Source organism: Nicotiana sylvestris, chromosome 6 (assembly GCF_000393655.2).
Source record: "Nicotiana sylvestris chromosome 6, ASM39365v2, whole genome shotgun sequence".
Classification (NCBI taxonomy): domain Eukaryota; kingdom Viridiplantae; phylum Streptophyta; class Magnoliopsida; order Solanales; family Solanaceae; genus Nicotiana; species Nicotiana sylvestris.
The window spans coordinates 54,937,495-54,962,960 of NC_091062.1; the positions used below are offsets into that span (position 1 = coordinate 54,937,495).

The 25,466-nt window shown below is 38.2% G+C and overlaps 1 protein-coding gene across 1 annotated transcript; it reads left to right on the forward strand.

Moving 5' to 3' along the window:
- Positions 1-19,227: 19,227 nt before the first annotated feature.
- On the forward strand, positions 19,228-20,306 carry LOC104230550 (heavy metal-associated isoprenylated plant protein 16-like). Its single transcript, XM_009783381.2, has 3 exons — positions 19,228-19,385; positions 19,471-19,549; positions 19,833-20,306. Exons 1-3 carry the CDS (start codon positions 19,380-19,382, stop codon positions 20,168-20,170), a joined length of 423 nt encoding a protein of 140 aa, XP_009781683.1. The 5' UTR covers positions 19,228-19,379; the 3' UTR covers positions 20,171-20,306.
- Positions 20,307-25,466: the final 5,160 nt, after the last annotated feature.

Here is a 25,466-nt window from a genome sequence, read left to right on the forward strand (position 1 = left end):
CATCGGGTCCCCCTGGCCGGGTTGTGCTGGAGTTGTGTCAGAGATATCAGGTTACCTTGGTGTAGGCTCATCCATCTCTTTAGAAGATAGTGCAGACGATAAGGTATTTTGCAGATAAGGCCGGGCTCGAATTCATCCTCAGTCATCTTGTGAGGTTATATTAGCCACTGTGTTACCGGAGTTTGACTACTTTGTAGCGTCGATCCACGCGGTCTCCTACCATTAACAGTGAAGAGGATGAGGACCGAGGATGGATAAGCCAGTTCGTTCGAGCACGGACGGTCGATGTCATCCCTAGAGAGTTTCTACCCTTTCCTGAGAAATGGAATTTCACACGTAAGTGGGGTACCTGTATTTTTATCACTTTGTCTGCAGCGGAGGCGGGCTCCATAATGACATTTTTCTGTTTCATTCTTTGTAGCGACTCCTTGGTTACCGAACGAGGTCCCTTATTTGTCTGAATGGTCTCGTAAGCAGCCAGCTTATTCGACCTATGATAAGTGCAGGTGGCGAGACCTGTCCAAGGGGAGATGGGAGGCAAAGCATCACAGTAGGCGCTTGGTGGCTTATTTCCCTGGAAATGTACTTTTCATTTTAGCGCACTAACTTAGCCACCGCAGGTATTAGAGATTTTTTCGAGGTGAGGCCGTGCCCCCTGAGGGAGGAGGAGAGATTAAGGACCATGGGGTCGAGGGTCGATAATAAATGAAAAAGGTTTTCGGGTGTGAGGAGGCTCACAGCGGGGCGAGTCCTTCTCAGAGGTTCAAAAGAGGCGAGTCGGCCAATCTTCCAGCTTCGGAGGCCTCCATTTTCGAAAGAACATTCCCCGTTCCTGCTGAGGGTACTTCGAAGAGCGAGGAGCACGTGGTGCCTTCTTTTTTTCCTACCAAAGGCGCTTTGAGGGATACTAAACCATCGGACATTGGCTCGGTCTTTGGTGATGCTCAGCAACTCGGATTTATGGTTAGCTTTGGTAGCCGGCATAGGCTTATTTTGGTTTCACACTTTTCCTTTCTTATTGAATTTTCTTTTGCAGGCTTTTGACAGGCTCAAGTCCGAGCTACTTCTCTATGAGGCCAGGTTGCAAAAAGCTTCAGATAGGGAGAAATCCCTTAAGCTTCTTTGTGAGAGAAAGGAAAGCGAGCTGGTATCCCTGCGGTGTGAGGAGGATCGAAGCCGGAGCTGCGAGAGCCGCCTCGAAAGACAGGTATCCTATATTTCATGTTGATGTATGCTCTTCCTTTCATTTTCGAAGATTAATGTTTCGATATTTCAGTTGGAGAGCAAAATGGAGGATCTGGAATGACTTTGGGGCGAAGTTGGGCGGGCCAAACGTGAGTTTAACGAGCTGCAGGCTCATGTAGATTCCCAAGTTACAGCCAAAGAGAGTGCTTTGGCTAAGGTTTCTACCCTTTAGATGCAATTCCAGACCACTCATGCGAATGATTCTGCACGATCGAATATGATCGCTAGGCTCGAGTCTGAGATTTCAAAGGCAAAGACCGAGGTGGTGAATGCCCGGGTCGAGGCTGTAATGAGCAGCACTAGGGAAGACCAGAAAGTGGCGGCCTATTTGAAGAGCTTTGCCACTGCTAGAGCTGAGCTGAGGATAACTCTTGGTCATGCGAGCAGTAGTAAAGAGTACGTGAACTGCAAATCTCAGAGGGAAACTCTCGAGAAAATTCACGCCAGGGGATTCGATCTTTCGGAAGAGATCAAGCAAGCCAAGGCGGAGGAATATGATGCCAAGTTCCTTCTGTCTAATGCCGAAGATGGCGAGGATGGGGCCGTCAGGACATAGTCCCCAAGGGGGACGTTTATTTCCTTCTTTTTCTCTGTGTAAAGTACTTTCATAGTATGATGTAAATGGAGCTTGTATTTTATTACATATGTGTATAAGGGGGAAACCTCATGATTTTGTATCTTCTAGGTTTCTGTTTCCCTAGATTTTAGCCAAATCAATTGGCCTTTGAGTTGGTAGGAATCCTTAGATTCGTGATATGGCCCTGGGGCTCATTAGGCTGGCCCATAAGCTCTTACGCACTTGGTCGATGCAATCTTTTAGGTGTGGTCCTGAGGCTCATTAGGCTGGCGATAATGGCTCTTACGCCTTGGGTCGAAGCGACCTCTTATGTGGGCTGGCGACAATGGCTCTTACGCCTTGATCTTAGGCATATTTAGTTAAATATTTTGGGTTCAGTCTCCGAGTCGGGTTTCGACTCGAGCTCATTCGACCCTCAAGTTTTTGAATTTGTGTGGGCTGGCGACAATGGCTCTTACGCTTTGGGTCGAAGCGACCTTTTATGTGGGCTGGCGATAATGGCTCTTACGCCTTGGGTCAAAGCGACCTTTTATAGGCTTTGATTTTCCCTCGTTAAGGAATTTTTTATGTAAGTTTTGCCTGAATCTTCGATGGTTCAATAAAAACCTCGATTACGAGTCGTTATGTGGCGATGATCGAGCACCTCGGGAGGTTTGGCTTGGAGGCTGAGTATCTCGAAGCCTTTGATTTGGAGCTGACATGGTTGAAGCTTTTTTGCCTATGTCGAGGGTAGCCTGTTTAACCGGTTCTTTTCAAAGTAGATTCGAAGTAATTGGAGGCCTGTGATTTTGTAGCAATGGTCAGGCATCCCAGAGTCGCATTAGTTTGGCTGGTACAGCCTTATGACCGTAGTCATTTGTGCTTGGCCGGAGCCATTTTTGATCCCAAGTGAAGAAGTTTCAGCGTCTATATCGAGGGTATGCCTTTTAGGGGTGTTACAAGTTTGATATATAGCCTTAACTTTTAGATCGGGTTTATGCCTTTAGTAAGGTCTTACAAAATTTTCATGCCTTTGAGGTCTTCCAGTTTCTAGATACTTGGTACAAGTATGTTTCATGCCTTGCTTGAGGTCTTACAGATACTGTTGCTGCCTTATGTAGGTCTTACAAGACCGAGTCTGCCCGCTTGAGGTATTATGGCCTCGGGTTTATTTTAATAAATGGTGATTGGCAATAGTCCGCGAGTCATCGAGGGTATTCTTGCTCGGGAGTCGTTACTCGTAAACCTGGTATTGCCTCATTGAGGGCTTACGATTTCAGAGGTTCTAACTCTGAGGTCATGGATTTTTTGAGGTTTTGACGCTAGTGCCTGAGTGTTCGGGACACTTTTGACTCTAGGGATGTTTTGTGATTTTGCCTTGTTGAGGGCTAGTGAGTTTGGAGTTCCGATCCGGGGATCGCTCAGGTGTTGAATTGTTGACGTCAGTCCCCGAGTGCTCGGGACGTTTTTGACAGAGGAGTCATTTTTGCAAAGATGCCGAGTTTCTTTTGGAGCTTAAGATGCTTTAATAAAAGATGTTCTTCGATTACTTGGTACAAGTATACATGTTTTTGCCGTCAGGGGCCCGGCTATACGGACACGGTTCGTTCGACCGTTTGGCCTGATACATCATTTTCCTATTGGGACCCTATTTGGCTTTTCTTGGCTTTTCCGAGTGGATGGCCTTCCGGAGGGATGCCCCCCAGTGTTCGAGGTTGATTCCAAAAGAAGCCTTGAATACTTGTTGCATTCAGAATCTAAAGAAGAAACCTACAGAAACGTTTCGCGAGTATGCTACTCGCTGGAGGTCTGAAACTGCTAAGGTCAGACCTGCCTTAGAAGAGGAATAGATGAACAAATTCATTGTCCGGGCTCAGGACCCGCAGTATTATGAAAGGCAGATGATGATTGAGAGCCACAAATTTTCCAACATTATCAAGTTGGGCAAAAGGATCGAAGAGGGCATCAAAAGCGGTATGGTTACAAACTTTGAGGCCTTGCAAGCTACAAATAAGGTCTTACAGTCTGGTGGTATGTCCAAGAAAAGGGACGTAGGAGCCGTAACGGTGGCACAGAGAAACAAATCTCCCATCAAATACCAAACCTATCCAATGCCTCCACTCACATATCAGCCTACTCCAAACTACCAAGCACCCTCACCCTCACCAAACTCCACCACCCACTTATCAATCATCTCCACCACCCATATATCAGCCTACTTCACCCAGATATTCCCAACCCGCACATGTTTACCAAGCCTACAATGTTCAACCATCCCACTATCAATCACCTCCTACACGCCAAAACTTCCCTAGATCTCGACCAGATTTGACCGCAGACCTCCTAAACAGTATACAGCCATTGCCGAACCCATTGACCAGTTATACGAGAGACTCAAAGCTGCTGGTTATGTCACCCCTATCTCTTCTATAACTCCTAAGAACCCTTCTCAGTGGGTTAATCCAAACAAATCATGTGCATACCATTCCGGCATGAAAGGACACACCATCGACGAATATCGTTCTCTGAAAGACAAGATCCAGGCTCTAATTGACAACAAAATTATTGTGGCAAAGGAACCTGCTCTGAATGTCTGCAACAACCCTCTGCCAGACCATAAGGGTGGAGACGTTTACATGATTGAAATAAAGGATGATTGGGATCCCGAGGGGTCTATCGGGTTGATCGCAGAAGGTGATGACCCAAAGAAGCCAATAGTTACTCTTAATCCGATCGAGGTCCAGATTCAACCCTCGGGGAACACCGAGGTAAATATTTCTGTGCCACTTGAGTTTGAAATAACGCCATCTGCAAAGACACCAGTGCCAATTGAGGTCGAATTCGTGTCACCAGCAAATGCACCTACGCCATTCGAAGTAGTAGTTTTTCCACCCAAGGCCCATGCTCCATTCGGAGTAAAGATAGCCACACCGATCCCAGTGGCGATGTCGACCATGAAACCATTCCACACAAAGGCTATACCATGGGACTATACAGCTGAGGCAAAGAGGAAAGGCAAGGTTAGGTTTGAGGAAACTGTTGCCGCACAGGGTATGACGAGAACTGGTAGGATCTATACCCCGAAACACCTAGCTGAGTCAAGCAAGCAGGACTTCAATCAATCGTCCATCATTGAGACGAGTCCAGACGATCTTTAGAGAAATATACAGGCCAAGGTATACTCAGTCATCGACCAGTTGAACAAAACACCGGCGCAGATCTCCATACTTGCTTTGCTACAAAATTCTGAGGCACACAAGAATGCTCTGTTGAAGGTGCTGAGTGAAGCATACATTCCAAGCAACATCACTGGTGGGAAAATGGCCAACATGGTTGGACAGGTATTGAAAAGTCGCAAAATTACTTTTCATGAAGATGAGCTACCGCCTGAAGGGTTGGGACACAACAAAGCACTACGCATCACTGTGCAATGTGAGGACTACTTCATCACTAGGATCCTGATCAACGGGGGTTCCAGTCTCAACATTTGTCCACTGGTAACACTCAAGAATTTGGGTAAGGGACTACACGAGATCAAGGATGAAGCCATCAACATGAAAGCTTTCGACGGTTCCCGAAGGTCCACCATTGGGGAGATTAGTTTATGTTTGCACATGGGGCCAACTTGGTTCGATGTTGATTTCCAGGTGATAGACGTGATGGCATCTTACAATCTACTGTTGGGACAACCATGGATTCACGCTGCCAGAGTCGTAGCATCAACACTGCATCAGGCAATAAAGTTTGAATGGAATCACCAGGAAGTGATCATTCATGGCGATGGTAGAAATCCTATATACAGTCGCTAGACCATTCCATCAATCGAGGGGAGAAAGAAGCTGGGAGGAGAGACTTACCATCACATCGAACGGGTAAATGTTGTTGACAAAGACAAATGGTGGGATAACAAGATCGAGAGTATACTGAATTGGAGTAGGTACGAACCTGGAAAAGGGCTCGGCAAGAACCTCCAAGGAATCGCTAAGCCCATAAAGCTCAAGAAGCATGTCACTACTTTCGATATGGGATATGAGTACACCTGGGAGGAATTCAACAACTGGTCGCCACCATGGCGTGGTCCTTACTATTCACTGGAGCAGCCAATACCACATTTGGAGCAGACTTTCCAACCGACCGATGTTATCTATGGGTCAGAAGAAGAGAAAGCACTGGTAGTTATGAAAAACTTGTTCTTAAGGGATAATGACATGGATTGTTGTGTTGTTCTCGAGGAGGAGGGGGAGGAAGGCCCTTCCGTATAGGTTGTAAGCAGAGGAGCACGCCTCAATAACTGGACCATCAGAACAACCAAGGCTCGATGAGCCTCGGGGTAGCAAGGCTAAAACAAGCACTGTTTTGATTTACTAAAAGATTTTTTTTTTTCGCATGTTTTCAATTCCTGCAATAAGATCTCCAATGTTGAAAACAATTATTATGCAATTTATCAAAGAATTTTGACTTTTCTTATGAACCAAAACTTATTACTATCGTTTTCTTTCATTACTTTACTTATACAACATTACTATTACTTATCTTGATGAACCGATGACTGTGACATGCAACGAGACAATGCAACAAACGGACATAGATTCAGAGGAAAATGACATACCAGAAGAGATTGTTAAAGAAGTAGAGAATTTTGAGAACAAACCTTAAGTCCAACTTGAACGAAACAGAAGTTGTTAAGTACGTCTAGTATGGCTCACAAACTACCAACTGATCCGACATGTCCGCCGATAAAGCAAAAGCTCAGGAAATTCAAGCCTGATATGAGTCTGAAAATCAAGGAAAAGGTCACTAAGCAGGTTAAAGCTAAGGTTCTCAAGGTAGTAGAATACCCGACATAGTTAGCCAACATCGTGCCAGTACCAAAGAAGGATGGGAAGGTCAGAGTCTGTGTCAGCTACCGGGATCTCAACCGGGCCAGTCCGAAAGATAACTTCCCCTTGCCAAACATACATATCTTGATTGACAATTGCGCCAAGCATGAGTTGCAATCATTTGTAGATTATTTCACTAGGTATCATCAAATCTGAATGGATGAAGAAGATGCTGAGAAAATGGCTTTCATTACGTCGTGGGGAATGTGTTGTTAAAGGATGATGACGTTTGGGTTAAAGAATGTAGAGGCCACCTACATGAGGGCCATGACTACCATTTTCTATGATATGAAACACAAGGAGATAGAGGTGTACGTAGATGATGTTACTATCAAGTTCAAGAAAGCCACTGATCACATGGAATATTTGAGGAAGTGTTTCAATAGATTGCGAATGTACAACCTGAAACTGAATCCCGCAAGATGTGCATTTGGGGTTCCTGCCGGAAAGCTACTTGGGTTTATTGTGAGTCGCCAAGGAATAGAACTAGATCCATCAAAGGTCAAAGCTATTCAAGAATTGCCATCGCCAAAAAACAAGAAGGACGTGATGAGTTTCTTGGGGAGACTCAATTACATCAGCCGGTTCATAGCACAGTCTACAGTTATCTGTGATCTAATCTTTAAAATGTTAAAGAAAAAAGCCGCTACCAAATGGACTGATAAGTGCCAAAAAGCTTTCGACAGAATCAAGGAATACCTGTCGACACCACTAGTTTTGGTCCCGCCCGATCCAGGTAGACCTCTATTACTCTACCTTGCAGTATTGGATAGAGCTTTCGGTTGCGTTCTGGGGCAGCATGATGAGATGGGGAGGAAGGAGCAGGCCATCTATTATCTCAGTAAGAAGTTCACCTTGTACGAGGCCCGGTATTCTCTATTAGAATGCACCTGCTGTGCTTTGACTTGGGTAGCTCAGAAGCTGAGGCACTACTTCTGTGCTTACACTACATATCTTATATCAAGGATGGATCCTTTGAAGTACATCTTTCAGAAGCCCATGCCCACTGGCAAGCTAGACAAGTGGCAAATCCTATTGAGTGAATTTGACATTGTCTACGTGACTCAGAAGGCAATCAAGGGACAGGCACTAGCAGATCACCTTTCTTAAAATCCCGTGGACGGAAAATACGAACCCCTGAAAATGTATTTTCCAGACGAAGATGTATCGTTCATAGGAGAAGACATTGCAGAATCCTATGATGGTTGGAGAATGTTTTTCGATGGAGCAGCAAATTTCAAAGGATTTGGCATAGGAGCAGTCCTAGTATCGGAAACCGGTTAACATTACCCGGTGTCTACCAAACTCAGATTCCCGTGCACCAACAACATGGCTGAATACGAAGCTTGCATCTTAGGGCTCAATATGTCCATCGACATGAACATTCAAGAATTGCTAGTGATTGGAGATTCAGACTTTCTTATACATCAGGTACGAAAAGAATGGGCAACCAAGAACTCTAAGATACTCCCGTATCTGCATCATGTACAGGAATTGAGAAAGAGGTTTATAAAGACAGAATTCCAGCACGTTCATAGAATCCAGAATGAGTTCGCCGATGCATTGGTTACCTTGTCATCCATGATACAACATCCAGACAAGAACTTCATTGATCCCATTCTAGTAAAGATCCATGATCAGCCAGCTTATTGTGCCCATGTTGAAGAAGAAGCAGACCGAAAGCCTTGGTTTCATGACATCAAGAAATATTTGGCGAGGGGAGAATACCCAGAACTTGCGAATCCTACTCAGAAATGCACCTTGAGGTTGTCCAACAATTTCTTCCACAACGGAGGAATCCTGTATAGGAGGACTCCTGATTTGGGATTGCTAAGGTGTGTGGACGCAAGGGAAGCATCCAGGATACTAGAGGAAATTCACGCTGGGACCTGTGGTCCACATATGAATGGCTTTGTCTTAGTAAAGAAGATACTCCGAGCTGGTTACTTTTGGATGACTATGGAAACGGACTATATCCAGTATGTCCGAAAATGCCACCACTGCCAGATACATGCAGACATGATAAAGGTACCTCCAAATGAGCTTAATGCAACAAGCTCACTATGGTCGTTCTCCGCTTGGGGAATGGATGTTATTGGACCAATCGAGCCCTCCGCCTTCAATGGGCACAGGTTTATCCTAGTAGCAATAGACTATTTCACTAAATGGGTCGAAGCAGCATCTTACAGAGCAGTGACTAAGAAAGTCGTGGCAGACTTTGTCCACGACCGCATCGTTTGTCAATTCGGGATTCCAGAATCAATCATTACCGATAATGGCTCAAACCTCAATAGTGACTTGATTAAAGCCATGTGTGAAACTTTCAAGATCAGACATAAGAATTCTACAGCCTACAGACCTCAGATGAACGGAGCCGTAGAGGCCGTCAACAAGAATATCAAGAAGATATTGAGGAAAATGATAGATAAGCATAAACAGTGGCACGAGAAGTTGTCATTTGCTCTATTGGGGGTATCACACCACAGTCCGCACATCAACTGGGGCAACCTCCTATATGTTGGTTTATGGTACAGAAGTCGTCATTCCCGCAGAAGTAGAAATTCCTTCCTTAAGGATCATACACGAAGCTGAGCTCGACGACGCAGAGTGGGTGAAAAGTTGTTATGAGCAACTAGCCCTTATAGATGGGAAAAGAATAAATGCAGTTTGTCATGGTCAACTTTATCAGAACAGAATGTCCAGAGCCTTCAACAAAAGAGTAAAGCCGAGAAAGTTCACACCGGGGCAACTGGTGTTAAATAAGATTTTCTCGCATCAAGATGAAGCAAAATAGAAGTTCTCTCCCAACTGGCAGGGTCTGTACATGGTTCACTGGGTTTTGACAAGAGGAGCCCTCATACTTGCAGAAATGGACGGAGATGTCTGGCCGAAGCCAATCAACTCAGATGCAGTCAAGCTTTGCTATGTGTAATCTTATACTTTCCTATATGAGTAAATTGAACTACGCCTGACCTAATTCACGTTTAAGAGGGGATATGTAGGCAGCCCTATGGGTTCGGTCACAATTCAATAAAATTTCCATTTTCCCCCGCAATTGGAAACTGGGGCAGAATTTTGAGGAGGACCCTCAAAATTCCGAAATTGATTTTAGCCAATCATCGCAAGCAACAGTCAAAAACATCAACCCATTAAACTGGGGTAGAGTATTGAGGAGGTCCCTCAAAATTCTGTAGCAAGAGAGGTTGCAATGTCCCGAACCATGTAATATTTATTGGTTCATCTAAAAATTATTATTATTATGTCATATTTTTACTAAATCATGCATGTCTATTACTGAAATTTCCTTGTTTAGCAATGCTACCCCAATGATACATACAGTATCACCAGTTCAAAGCCGAGCAGGTCAAGCAGAGCCAGCAGGGGATACGAACTAACCGCTCCTTTTTTTACAAAACTCACAATTTTTTGGATGCATGCACTTGAATTGCAAAATCATTGTATATACTATACACTCACGAGACAAACACTATTCAGGAATACAACTCTCAGAACCATTGCACTTACTTACAATTGTTATCCGCACACAACAGTGTCCCCAGAAGGCACAATATCCCCAGCATTTCCAATATCGCAATCTGCTATCAGCTAAGAAAGTTCTATTACCATTTGCTATCTTATTTTTGCATAAGGCTACTATTCTGCCTTCCGAGGTTAAGCTCTACCTCCATCTACATTCTTGCATTGCATAAGGCTGCCATTCTGCCTTCCGAGACTAAGCTCTATCCCCATCTGCATTTCTGCATTGCGTAAGGCTACCATTCTGCCTTCCGAGACTAAGCTCTGTCTCCATCTACATTCTTGCATTGCATAAGGCTACCATTCTGCCTTCCGAGACTAAGCGTTGTCTCCATCTGCATTTTTGCATTGCATAAGGCTACCATTCTGCCTTCCGAGATTAAGCTCTACCTCCATCTGCATTCTTGCATTGCATAAGGCTACCATTCTTCCTTCCGAGACTAAGCGTTGTCTCTATCTGCATTTCTACATTGCATAAGGATACCATTCTGCCTTCCGAGGTTAAGCTCTACCTCCATCTGCATTTGCATGGCTGAAAGATTGCCACTTTATTTACATTTGCATGGCTAAAAGATCGCCGCCTTATTTACGTTTGCATGGCTAAAAGACCGCCACTTTATCTGCATTTGCATGGATGAAAGATCGCCACCTCTACATTTGCATGGCTGAAAGATCGCCGCCTCTACATTTGCATGGTTGAAAGATCTCCAAATCTACATTTTGCATGGCTGAAAGATCACCACCTCCTGCATTGCATAGGCTGAAAGATCGCCAAATACTGCATCTCATGGGCTGAAAGATTGCCAAATTATCCGAAGGCATCATTGTTCGGAGGCACCATTTTCATAGCCCGAGAACACCATGTCGTGGCATGAGGACCCCTTTTTATCTTTTGCATATCATTATTCAAAGGCATCATGGTCCAAATGCATCATTCTCATAGCCCGAGAGCGTCATTCATGGCCTACTAATCCTTTATTATACGCCTCATGGCCCAGGACATCATGGTCTAAGGACGTCATCCTAACCGCCCAAAGACAACCTTCATGGTTCGACGGGAATTTGCATCATGTTTAAATTACGCACCATATATGTTTGTATTGCTTATTTGCAGGAAATCCAGCGAGCAACAACCGTCTTGGTAGGAGAGATCTCGCTCCGGTTCCCACAACCCTATCAGACTTCAACCATTCACCCCGTCATTAATATTGCGTTCGTTCTTGAAAAGTCTCCATCGGCATACTCCGCCGACGGATCCTGAACTACATATGGCCTGATTCCTGTAAGACCAGGGATATGTAGGCAGCTCAGAAGCCAGAGCATGGCCTAAGTCTCCTCGAACCATTTCGTTCGGTCAAAATTGGTCATCATGTCTTTACCCGACAACTCTTTCATCCTTCCCGGGTAAAGAGGGGCAGTTGTTGATACCCAACTTTTCCCTATATATTTTTAATATGCAAAATACTTTTAAAATAGCATATGTATGCATATATAAGTATGTCCAAATATTTTATTATTTTTTCTATTTTTTAAAGATTTTTTAAATTAATTTATTGCCATATTTTATCCATAAAAACCCAATAATTATTTCTCAAATTGTCATTTTTGGTGAATAATTTATATGACTCTCCTATTTATGCCAAAATATAGCTAATGTGATTTTTTCATATTTTTACAAATTTATTTAGTATTTTTAAAGCTAATTTGCATATAATTGCAATATTAGCCTCTTTTTAGATTTAATTACGTTTATGTCTATAAAACCTAGATCCAATATTTTTAATTTGATAATTATATGCTATTAATCATTTTAGTACCTTTAATTTATTTTCAGAAATTATTTTACTATTTTTGTAAATCAAATAGGGAAAAATGGCTATTTAAATGTTAGCCCATTTTCCATTTCAGTTTTAGCCGGATTTGACACCCCAATTGGACCCAATTTAAAACACAATTACCATGACCCAATCCCTATCTGAACCGACCCACAACCCAATTAAATAACCCGCCCGGATTCCCTTTTAATCCCAATTGTTGATCGCCTAGATCAACTGCTCACATCTGCCCCTTCCTTTTTTAACCTGAACTAACCCCTAACCGTAATCATTTCTCACCTGTAGCCGCCTTTGAATTCCCCCCTCTCCCAATTCTCTCTCAAACTCCCTCTCAAACCCTAGCCGCCGCCCTCAATTACCACCTGAAAATCTCCCAAATCTATGGCCTCCGAAGCCATTGAAGGCCTATATCTACCTCCCTTGGCTCATACATGCCCGATTGCTATGGTTTCAAGGCCAGACCTCGAAGAAGTTTGGTCCAGACCTTGGTGATTTTAGTTCTATGGCTGTCTCTGGTCACTTTCGACCATACTCCGGCTAGCCATGGCCATTGAAGCTTGACTCTCGACTTCTCTGCTTAAGATCGATGATTTTCCAAGCCTTTCTCACCATCCGGGGTTCTTCCAAAACCCTAGACTTTGAGGTTCTTCCGATTTCTTTAGATCTGTTCTAGATCTGTGTTTACTCTAAACTTCTAAACGCTTTTCTCAAGGTTTCTTTCAAAACTCTGCCTCCAAAACCCCTTGTCTTTTCCGATTTAGGTTTTGTTAAAGTTGTTTTGAAGCTTTCTCTGATTTTTAACATGTTCTACTGTGTTTCTTTATGTTGTTCTTCTACTGGAGTTTGCATGTTAAAAGTCTTAGTTTCTTTTGAGGTTTCTGAATCTACATTTGTTAGTATTTGTCTGATTTACTCGTTTTCATCTCTAGAACTCGATTGATGGTGAAAACCCTAAAATTTGGGGTTCAATCGAGTTCTGAGGCTACTTGCTATGTGATTTGCTTGGCTGTCATGCTTTGAATTCGATTGATTTCAAAACCCTAACTTCTTTGGACCTATTCGAGCTTCTGAAGCTGCTTCATTTGTTGCTCGACTAGATTCGAAATCTTTTTGTTTCATCCTCTGTTTCTTTATGTGATTTTGACTTCCTTGAAACTAGGCTACAGTTTTTAGAAAAGTTTTTTTACTTGACCCCTTTGCATGCTATTTGATACTCCCTCTTTTCTCTAATACTGAGTTACTAAGATTGACCTATGTGACTACCATGTTTCGATAGTCTACTACTTACTGACTTCGTGATTGCATGACGCTTCTCTTTGTCCTAAATTCAGCCTTGCATGCCTAATACTTATGCACTCTTTTATATGCTGAATTTCCCTCTGAAATTTTGAACTGATTTCAAACCTCCTTGTGTAATTTTGATTGCATTCATGTGTTAAGTGATTGGCTCTTTCCTTGTTTCACCTTACTGATTCCCCTGTTTCTTGGGTTGATTTGAAAACTTTCCTTAGACTTTCAATTCTCCCATTTCTGACTTGGTTTATTTGTTTATTCATGGGAACCCATGTCACTCTCCTTAAATTAGTGATTTTGAAATCCTTGACTCCTTGATTTGCTATGTACTGATTTTCGATTGTGTCCATATGCTGCAACTTTACTTTGTTTTCTTACCTTATTTGGCTAACCGAGTATTTCAAAGATTCTTCCCTTAATTAAACCTCTATGTACTGACCCCTAATTGTCTACTCTGCACATGATGCTTACTTGATTTCCTTCCTCAAATGTTTTCTGCCCATTACCGTTTGATTTCAACTCCTTAATTAAAGGAAGTCCTTATACTGATTTGATTTTAATTGGTACATAGTTCCATAATTACTACTAAGCTATGATTCTTGCCTTATTTTCTACTTGTTTTCAAACTATAAATACCCTACTCTTTCATTAACATAGACAAACACGAACACTCTGAGTTCTAAAATCACTTACACTCAAAAAACACTCTCTTCTGCTTTACTACTTGTACTGTGGCCTGTTTTCAAAGTTCTGCTACCTGCCTTGACTATATTTTTCTTCTCTGAACTGGTATGTTCTGATTAAGATTTCAGCGTCACAACAATATGTTTATTTAATCCTTTTACATGTTTGTCTGCCTACTGTTTGTGTTTAATTCAGTACTTATTTTAGCAATTCTGCCTGTTCTAAATTTATGATGTATCCTAAACCCCTACCCAATGTGTTTGGTACTGATGGCTTGTTTGAGGCATGACAATATTGAGTATTGATGTCTATGACTCAAACCTCTATGTTACCACTATATGTTGTGTATTCTTGTTGATTTTTTAAGCATAACAGCACTCCCTATTTATGTGCATGCCCAGAATTAACTAGTGCATAAGTACATAGGCTCTTTGCAAGCTCCCAATCCCTGAACCCCTTTTATGTGAAGTTATCAATTTTGTAACTGTTTCCCAACACCTCTTTCCTCTCCTTTACTTCCTTAGTTCTTAAAATTCTGTTTCTGCACTTCCACTCTCTCTTAGACTTAAGTTCTGCCCCCCTCTTGTGAGCCTTGCCTTGGGACCTATGAGCTCACTCTAAACTTGGACACTTGAGGGCTGGCACTTCCACACTGCACTTGTCCCTATTCTGGTAATATAATTTGGGCGTGAGCACTGCCTAGAGTCCCATTGAGTCTCTTAGAGAACTCTGACATACTCAAATTGGAGAAAAGCTTTGGATCAATAGTCTTTGAGTTGGTTTATCTCGTAACTCAGAGAGGTAGTCAAGAATCAGGCCTCCTCTGGTTGTACTTTCTTTGTTTTTTCTATTCTAATGTAGTTTGTTATTCTGGTTTGTAATAAGTTGTAATAAATACTTGGATCTAGCTAGTGAAAAGGGTGGGTAACTATGCATGCAAGGGTAGAAAAAACGCCTATAGGATGTTTTAACTCCTGCATATTCGAACTTCACCTAGAGACCATGCCTATAGGATACTTTTTCAACTTCATGTAAAAAACTTGCCTATAGGGTACTTTTAATTCTGCATATTCAACTTCATGTAGAAAACCTGCCTATAGGGTACTTTTAATTCTGCATATTCAAACTTCATTTGGATGTCATGCCTATAAGGTTTAAAACGAGTAATGCATAGAAATCATGCCTATAGGGGTTTCTTAAACCAATATAATTCACTTTCATTCATAGTCAATGTTAGATAACATGCTCCTAGGAATTAAAGTCATAACAGTAGATACTACCACCTGCAGAACCTGTAGCCAGTTTAGTTTTTTTTGTTCATTTTGCTTCTCTTAATAACCTAATTCCCTCACTTAACAAGGTTTAACAAGCATGCTTATAGGATTTCGAATAATTTATTTCAAGCTTCTACTATCTCATCACCTTTTAAATTTGGTAGATATCATGCCTATAGGACCCCGTCTAAACATTGAGGCAAGCCTTAGAATAATAACTATAAAACTGAATCTGTTAATCACTACAACCAGCAGGCAGGCCTGATTCGGACTTCTTATTTGAGTTATGCAATAAACTAAAACTATCTCAACAATCTCATTTCCCTTGTATTTAATGCTTTTCAATTAGACCTAAGCAGTATGTGTAAGACATGCTACTTTATGTGTTTGTTCGAGGAGGTATACTTGAGTCTATATGCTTATGTGTTTCCCCTTTTATATGCAATATGTGTTTTTGCATGCCGCCTTAGAATTTTTACCTTTGAAACTCCAAATAAGCCATGCATACCTCCCTTTTAGGATTAGTAGTCCTAAGTGCCTTCGGGATTGATAGGAATGGGACGAGTAATAGCATGCAATAAGTAATCGAGACCAATCTGCGTTTTAATACCTTGACGGGGTGGGAATGATAGATATGGATATGATGACCACGCGATAATGTCACGTGTAGCCCCTCATTGAGGAGTGATTACCAGACATTGTGTGGGGTGATCCATATTTTCAATAAACCTAGGACCCCCTTTCCTTTATTCTTTATTCTTTTAGCAATTTAACTCTTTATTCTAAAAAATCAGCTTTTCTAATTGTTCTTTCAAAACTTGTTTACTTTCAAACCATTATGTGTTGAAATCCCCTATTATTTGAGCCTTATTTGCTTATACGTTAATTGCACATTAATTCATAATAATTGTCTGGTTGGGAACCACACTAGTGAATTCTGAGGGGTGCCTAACACTTTCCCCTTAGAATAATTTCAAGCCCTTACCCTATTTCTGGTTATTCAAATCAAACTCTTTTGGTGTCCTAATGCACCCTAATCATTAGGTGGTGACTCTTCAAATTCAAACCCAGTTCCCAAAAGGAATGAGTTGTCTCTCCAAATATCATAAACCTGATTTCTGCTTAGGAAAAAAAAGGGCGCGACAGAGTGTGGTGGATTGCTCAAGGACTAGCAATGATTTAAGTGTGAGGTATTGATAATAGGCTAGATTCATGTAATTTGGCGACTGTTTATGCCCCAGCTTGACTATGTTTCACTGTTATAGGATAGATAAATGATGATAAATTGGCTCTAATTGTGAATTTCATGTTTTGCAGGAGCGAGTTGCGTGTATGAGGACTTAGAACTGTAATTGCATCTAAATTGAAGCAAGGGAAGCCCCTCGGAGCTGAGTACGTTGGAAGAAGAGAGAAAGAAAGGCTGAAATGATGACCCAAACTAGCACGCCCACTAGCGTGTCCGTCCACTAGCGCGACCGGCTAGCCCAGGAGTTCGAGGCAGAATGTTATGCCATATGCGCGGTCAATATCGCGCCCGTTAGCGCGACCGCGCTAGTCCAGTTCCGAAAAATAAAATTTAGGGGTAAATTTGGAAGTTCGGGGGTAATTCCACTTAACCTATAAAAGGTCCAGCTTGCCCAAAGGAACATTATCAAGGTTTTTATAGCTTAGTTGAACGCAAGAAGAAGCAAGAGAGGCAAGAAGGATAATTCAACATCGAGTTCTTCCTTTCTTCCTTTTGTATTTTACCATTTGTGATGAATTTGGCTTTTGTTATGATGAACACTAGTATGAGTAGCTAAATATTTAGTCTAAGGTTTTGATGGAACCTATTGAAGGATGAACTTCTTGTTATATTAATATAGTTTGCCCAGTTTAATCTCTATTTGTTCAACTACGTTTTTGTTATAGTTAATTGATAGGATCCTCAATTAGCTGTGCCTATTTAGTATGTATTACTCGGGAGAGAGTGCATATTTAGGTAATTGGTGAACAACACCACTCCTAGAGTATATGAGGGATCAATAACCGAGGGTTTAAAGGTGGGATTAGGGATAACGAAGCCTTGAGTGCGATCTAAAGTGAGATGTATTAAAAGCCAACTAGCGTAACTCAGGAGAGTGCATCTAGTAAATTGTCATGATTACTCGGGAGAGATTTACGGTAATAAGAGTGCTCATGATCGATAGAGACGGTTAGGAAAATCTATATGAAACATAACCGGAAGAGATTCCATCAATAGGGGAAATCACAACCTTAGATCCTTCTCTTAATTGTTTACAACTTAATCATAGTTAGTCTTTAGTTACTTAATTACAGTCAGTTATAGTTAATAGAAATATTCTCAATTGTTATTCAAAACGTTTGGAAAGTTGATTCCGTAGAATTTAGTGAATCTAACAAGAGTAATTGATAGGTTAATTCCTTGTGGGTTCGACTCTAGGCTAAATACTCAGATTATATTTGCAACGTCCGCGTGTCCTTTTTATAAGGCATAGTTGGGCGTGATCAGTCGTGCTAAAATAAGTACAACTAATAAGTACTATATATATTAATTACATGACTAAACACTAAAGAAAATATAAAATTAAGCTATGTATTTTTACTGTTTAAACCAATGCACAAAAAAAATAGATATCCAACACTATTGCTATCCCTAGTATTAGATTGAATTTTTTTAGCATTCGTATTGATTTTGTTATGATTTGGGCTTATATAAGTTACTAACATTTTATAAAACTTATTGGATCATTCAAAAATTCTAATTCCAAGCTTAAAATAATACGTAAAAGATAAAAATTATGAAAAGTTTAAGAAATATTTATAAATTGTATTATTACAAATATTTTTATGTACAAAATATTTTTAAAATTATATACATATTATATTGGGTTAGTTTAGTTTCGGTTTAATTATTTAACTAAAACCAATCCAAATTAGTTATGATCAAATTATTTTTAATACTAAACTAAATCAAATTGATTCACTAGTTTGATTTTTTTTTCGATTTAATTTGTATTATTATTAGTTTGATGCGGTTTGTCAATTTTCTTGTACACCCCTACTTACCGGATGCTACTTGCGTTGTCATATCTTTGTAAAGTATGTGACATGAACTACTTCATTGTCGACAAATTAATATTAATTGAGAAGACTTTGGAGTTCACTTCTAGGTCTTTAATTAAATAAACAGAAGGTTGAGGTTTCTCTTTATTGTTAGTTGGTAAAGAATCATTCCCTGATATTATATATTACTATATCTTATAAGGTACATATTTGAGATGGATAAGCTTCATATCAATTTTTTTCTCTTTCTTTATGTGCGAACAAATTAATATGTTGAGTATATAAATTTGCATCTGCACACTCATTTGGTACTTTCTTGTAAATATCTCTTAATAAAAAGTTGTATGAGATACTCTCTCCATTTCACTGAATGTGACATATTTATTATTTCACTCAAAAAAGTTTGGAATTAACTATGAACTCCATTGCTAATCTGTCGTTAAATTGCTCGTAGCTAGTAGATTTTTTTGATAATATGTCGCTAATCTGTTGCTAAATAAAATTAGTGACAAATTTTTCTGGTTAGCTACAGAATTTATCCATCGTTAATTTTTATTTTTTAGAAGTGTTTGGAGAGTCAAAAAAGATTCTCTTTGACCACGTTTTCTGCCAATATTTATTCAATATTTTGAATTATTAACTATTACGACTTATAATACAATTACATAATTTCTAAATATGTAAATTTTGTTTTAAATATTTAGAAATCCTATATCTGAATTCATAAAGAAAATTAATCAGTTGACCACCGTAAATCGGAACGAAGAGAGTAGTTGTTTTAGCGTATAGGCTTCTCGGTTAATGATTAGTACATTAGTTTATTTGTGTATATTGTATTCGTATTGAATCGAGTTAGAGTTGAGTAGGTCAAAATAAGACAAACAGCCATGTCTTAAATTTTCTGTATCATAAGCATCTTTTATATAGGCGTACCTCTGCCCCTCCCAATTTCCTTTCATTATCATGTAACATTTGACTCCTAGAAATTGTTCCAGATATAGCTTTGAGCATGAAGGTAAGTTGAAACAAGACTGATCTCGAATTGCTTTCTTTGTCGTTTGTTCTGTCCTTGGCTAATCTAATGTCAATTTGTCATACAGAAAAAGATCGTGATTGATCTTCCACTGAGCACTGATAAGAGCAGATCAAAGGCAATGCAGATTGCTGTAAATATTCGAGGTATGTCTGAAATTTTTTGCTTTTCACCCCCTATATATGAACATTGAAATTCTGAATAATGTGTTATGAGCCACCAAATTCTGAATTATATGTTATGAACCACCAAATTCAACAAATATAAGTAACTTTTATACTCATAGTTTTAAAAGAATAATGTGTTCGGTATTCGATACTTAAAATCTTAAAGGTTGAAGATTCAATAAGTCTCTAAATTCTAATTAAATGAATCAATTAATTTTGTATAGAAAAAAGCATGAGAGCTGAGTGGATTGACTAATTGCAGGGGTTACATCGGTAAATATAGATAAGGAAAAAAATCATTTGGTTGTGATAGGAGAAGGGGTTGATTCTTTTGCACTAATGAAGTGCCTAAAGAGGAAATTCAGGTGCGCTAGCATTGTCAGCGTGGAAGAAGTGAAACCTCCGAATAAAGAGGCCGAAGAAAAGAAGAAGAAGGAAGAAGAAGCAAAGAAGAAGGAAGAAGAAGAAAAGAAGAGGAAGGAACAAGAAGAGAAGTGCAAATTACAATGTTGCCCACCAATTAACCCCCCATGTGTACAGTATTATCCAGTATGTCAACCTGTTTATGACAATTATAACCAAAGTTGCTCTATTTTGTGATGCAACTTTCGGAATTTATTCCCAACAAATTCCTGATTCCTCGAAAACAATGAAATTTCACACTTTGCCAACTTTTCAATCTGTATATCTCCTCTTATCAAGACTTATTATCCGGCCGTTCAAAGGCCACTCGTCACTATTGGCACAGCTATCACTGTTTCTTGTTGACATACATATGCAATCCCTATTTACTAATGATGATATAATTAAATATTTACTTTCCGTGGCGAAATTAGGAATTTTTTCAAGGGTGTTCAAATTTAAAAGAAGTGAAAAAAAATTCCGATAAAAGGTGTTCAATATGTGTTATATATCTCTAAAACGTAATACTTTACCTATATACACATTACAATATTTCGACGAAGGATGGTCAGTTGACCTTTACGACTATGTGGCTTCACCACTATTTACATTCATAGAGTAATCTGGTAAAAATAGTAACTGGAGTAACCTATTACTATCATAAGCTAAGCTCTACTTCTGTTGTTGCCCAATTAATTGAATGATTGCCTAATTGACTGACGGTTGAAACGATTTATAATCTTCAAAGATACCAAAACAAAGCTGAATGACTTTCCTTTTAACTTTTTATGATTACGAGACATACATATACAAATTAATGTTTCAATAATGGAGACGTAAAAATTGCACGGGGTGTTCTATTTGGTCGCTCTCATTTAACTTATACCCATTTTTAAAAAAAATTTAACTTCTACCCACTTTTTAAACAATTTCAGCCCCTTTCTTCCCCTTCTTCTTCTTCTTCTTCTTCTTCTTCTTCTTCTTCTTCTTTCTTCTGCTGCTGTTGGTGCTGCTATGAATATACAGTAATACATATATATGTTGAATCCTGATGACTCGTATATCAAGTTCATGAGGGTTTTATGAAGCTTCTCGCTCTCTCTTTCTTCTTCTTTTTGCTTTCTGTATTGTGCCACAGCTGCAGAACATTCTGCTTCTTCAATAGAGATTAGAGACAATTGGATCAATGGAGCAGTTTTTGATTCTTCTGTGGGTAAACTATCTACGCTTATGCACTCGTTCCCATTCTAAAATTGCTCAACTCACATTCTTGGTTTTCTTGAAACTGAAACTTATCAACTGGGGAAGGAGCCCACTAATGGCCAAAGGGACATTATGAGAACTTGCACACAAATTAACAGTCTTTGTAATGCGACATAGAACATAGTCCTCGTGGCGAATTTGACGGCGTTGTCTTAAAACTTTCACTTTTTATAAAAACTTCAGCACTAAATAAGCTGAAGATTTTACAAATGAACTAAATAACTTCTGCATTTCTGCTGAAGTTTTTGAAAAAGCTTATCCAGGACAAAAAAACTTCAGCTTATTTAGTATTGAAGTTTTTATTAATGAACTAAATAACTTCAGCATCTTCTGCTGAAGTTTTTGAAAAAGCTTAATGACAAAACTAATGAATCAAGGACAAAAAACTTTAGCTTATTTAGTGCAATTACAAACAAAAACTTCAGCAAATAGAGAACAAAACTTCAGCTACTATGCTTAAGTTCAACAATTATAAATAAAAACTTCAACAAATAGAGAACAAAACTTCAGCTACTATGCTTAAGTTCAGCAATTACAAACAAAAATTTCAACACACTTGGTTCAGCACATTTGCTACTTCAGGCCCGTCTACTAGAATGCTGAAGTTTTGAGTGATTGCCTTTGCTACTTCAGCTTCGTATGCTGAAGTTACGCGAAAAAGCGGGTGCGCTTGCAATTTTTTTCCAAAGCGGGCACAAGTAAAAACGTGACCCAAAAAGTGGGTATAGATGCAAATCCCCCAATGGAGACTCAAACAAATAAATCTTTAAAAGGAACTTTTGCCACGAGCACTGGCTTACGAACTACTCTCCGGTCCACAATAAGTGACCAATTTGCTTTTTATTTTGGTCCAAAATAAGTGTCCATTTATATAATCAAGAAAGAATTCAATTTTTTTTAACAAAATTAACCTTATGTACGTGTCCCTAAAAAGTTTTCTTACTCCCCACATTAAATATTTAATTAAGGGTAGTTTAGTCATACTAGGTATTTTTGTATAGAATTTAGTATTTTCTTAATAGATGTGCCAAAAGCAAATTGGTCATTATTGTGTACCGGAGTAACTAATAATAAGGGATTAATTGGCCTTTTGAATCAACAATTGTTTTCCTTTTTTCCTTTTTGTATTTTTATTTGAGCAGCACTAACAATTAAACAAATGTCACTTGAGATAAAAATATGAAACAATATATATTGTTTAAATTCTATACTAGTTGGATTAATATAAATTATTTATATCAAATTTCATTACTAATAAATTAAATTGTCAACCTAATTTCATATATGTATGATTGTACAATGGAACAAGAAATACGAATTTGTCATTCGAATCACTTCTCTTTCTTCTTTATACTTCGTCAACGAAAAATGTTGAAACTTGTAGTAAGATTTTGTTAGAAAAATAATGGGATGAAAAAATCTGGCTTCGATAGTGTAATTACTGTCCTAAAGAAATTTAAGTTTCCCATTTTGTTGCTACAGGGATAATAGCAGAATTCCTCCAAAATTTTACAAAGCTTCTGAAATTTGAGTTTCAACAATTAACTCGAATTTACCACAAGAACAAAATATTTGTGAGTTGTAGAAAATAAGTAAAAGAGAAAGAGATGGAAATTTTCCGATGATTTCATTTTGGAGATGATATGGGTATACTTATAATACATCTAGGAGTCTGTTAGAATTAACAGACTCATTTCTTCATAACAGGTACCTTTTAAAACCAATAGACACCTTTTTGAATTAAAAAAAAACTGTTAAAAACAATTTTATGCAATTTAATTAAAAAATATTTTTAATTTATTAATAAAATAATAGGTGACTAAAATATTATTTATAGGTTACTTAATTGGCCCAAGTGCCCAACGTTTCATCTCTGACTCTCACTAACTAATGTTTTGTGTCAACATCATGGTTGTTGATATTCGTTGAAACTCAAGAATGTGGACCCATTATTTAGCAAATCAGAATTTCCAAAATTTCAAATTTGTTTCCAAAATTCCCCAGCTGAATATTCAACAAATATAGGAAACAAGGGACTAGGGAAGGGCCAGTTCTATTGTGCCTTCTTTTCCAATTTTCTATTTCTTAGGCTTCCAATTTGTTCACTGAATCTCCTATCTAAATATTTAACAATTTCAAAAGGACAATGGAGGGCCAGTTGTACCCTTTTTTTTAATTTCTTATTTCTACGATTTCAAATTTATTCACTGAATTCCCCGTATGGCCCGGCTGTGCCTTCATTTTTTATCTTTAAATATGTAGACTTTCAATGATTTGAGCTCCATTAATTATCGCCTCAAAAGAAGTACTCTATATTAGTAGTATAATTCTTTTAGTTCATCAAATTGCATGCAGCATGCTTGCCAATAACTATTCCTTTTCAAAATTCCACTCTGCCGAATATATGTATATCATACATCCATTTTTTTCCCTTCTAATCTTTGTAGCTACTAACTAATATATATATATATATATATATATAAATTTATGTTAGGTTAAGGTAACTAAAATAATGATTTCATCATGCGAAACATATTTGAGAAAACTATCTATGCGTATCAAAATTTATCCAAGTAATTACGTCCATTTCTTTTTATTCATATTTTCCTCATTTCCAAACAATAGAAAAGGAATCCGTTGTTTATATTCCTTAGCAAAATTCAGGTTAAAATAGAAGAAAAGTAACATTTTACTTCTTTTCTACTCTTTTGTCTGATTTAAAATCAGAGCATTTAAAATTTGGAGAGTTTGAGATGAATTGCTTATGGCCAGTTATTTACCTAAGCATTTATGTTTTGCTGGGCTAAAATGTAGGGTTAATTTTAAAAATGTTCATATAACTATGACGTTTTTCACTAAAGTCATATAACTTTGTTTTCTCACACAAAAGTCATATAACTATGACTTTTTTTCTCTAGGTCATATAACTATGACTTTTTTCTCTGAAGTCATATAACTTTGTCTTTTCACACAAAAATCATATAACTATGACTTTTTTTCACTAAAGTCATACAACTTCTTTTCACACAAAAATCATATAACTATGATTTTTTGTTTTTACCAAAATCATATAATTATATTTTTCACACAAAAATCATAAAATTTTTACTAACTCGCAAAAATCACAGTGATCAGAAAATATAAATTTTCAATAGTATTTTCTTATTTTGTTGATTTTTATTTTCTTATTTTCAGCTTAATAAATAATAATCAAATTAAAATAAGAATGACTCAACCCGACCTGGACCACCCAACCCAATACTCATATATATAAATTAAAATAATACTAAAGTGAATAGTAAATCCTTCAAAACATGATACTTCTATTGTTTATTTTAATTTTCGAGATTTTTATTCAAATTTATAGCATTTTTATTTCAAGTGCTCTCTAATTATACCTTTTATTTCTTTATTTTTCTTTAGAAGAATCTCATGTATTCGGAATTGAATTTTTTATGGGGAAAGAATTCACTTTTAGTAAATAGGAATGACCCAACTTTTAATTTATATATATGAGTATTGGATCAGGGTGGGCCAGGTCGGGTTGACTCATTCTTATTTTAATTGGATTATTATTTATTAGGCTAGAAATAAGAAAATAAAAATCTACAAAATAAGAAAATACTAGCGAAAAATTATATTTTCCGATCACTATAATTTTTGTGAGTTAGTAAAAGTTTTATGATTTTTGTGTGAGAAAACATAATTATATAATTTTGGTAAAACAAATTATAGTTATATGACTTTAGTGAAAAAAGGCCATAGTTATATGATTTTTCAGTGAAAAACAAAGTTATATGACTTTTGTGAAAAAAAGTCATAATTATATAACTTTTGTGTGAGAAAATAAAGTTATATGACTTTAGTGAAAAAATGTCATAGTTATATGACTATTTGTGAAATTAACCCCAAAAATGTATTACGTTTTTCTAAAATAAATTCTTAGATATAGATGTAGGCATATAAAATTTGTTAGAATTAAATTTATTAAATAATTTGGGCTATATTTAAATGCAAGATATATTAGGCCAAATAAATATTATGGGCTAACATAATTGGATTACTTTTATAAGTCCAATACATATAGGTTAAATAAATAGGACCAAATCTATTGGGCTAGCCTATTTAATTGGGTTGCAAGTGATGAATCCACTTCATTAAGCCCAAGATGTCATCTTTCTAGAGGCCCAGTTTGGACGTGTTAAATGACATGGCACACCAAGTCAAACAA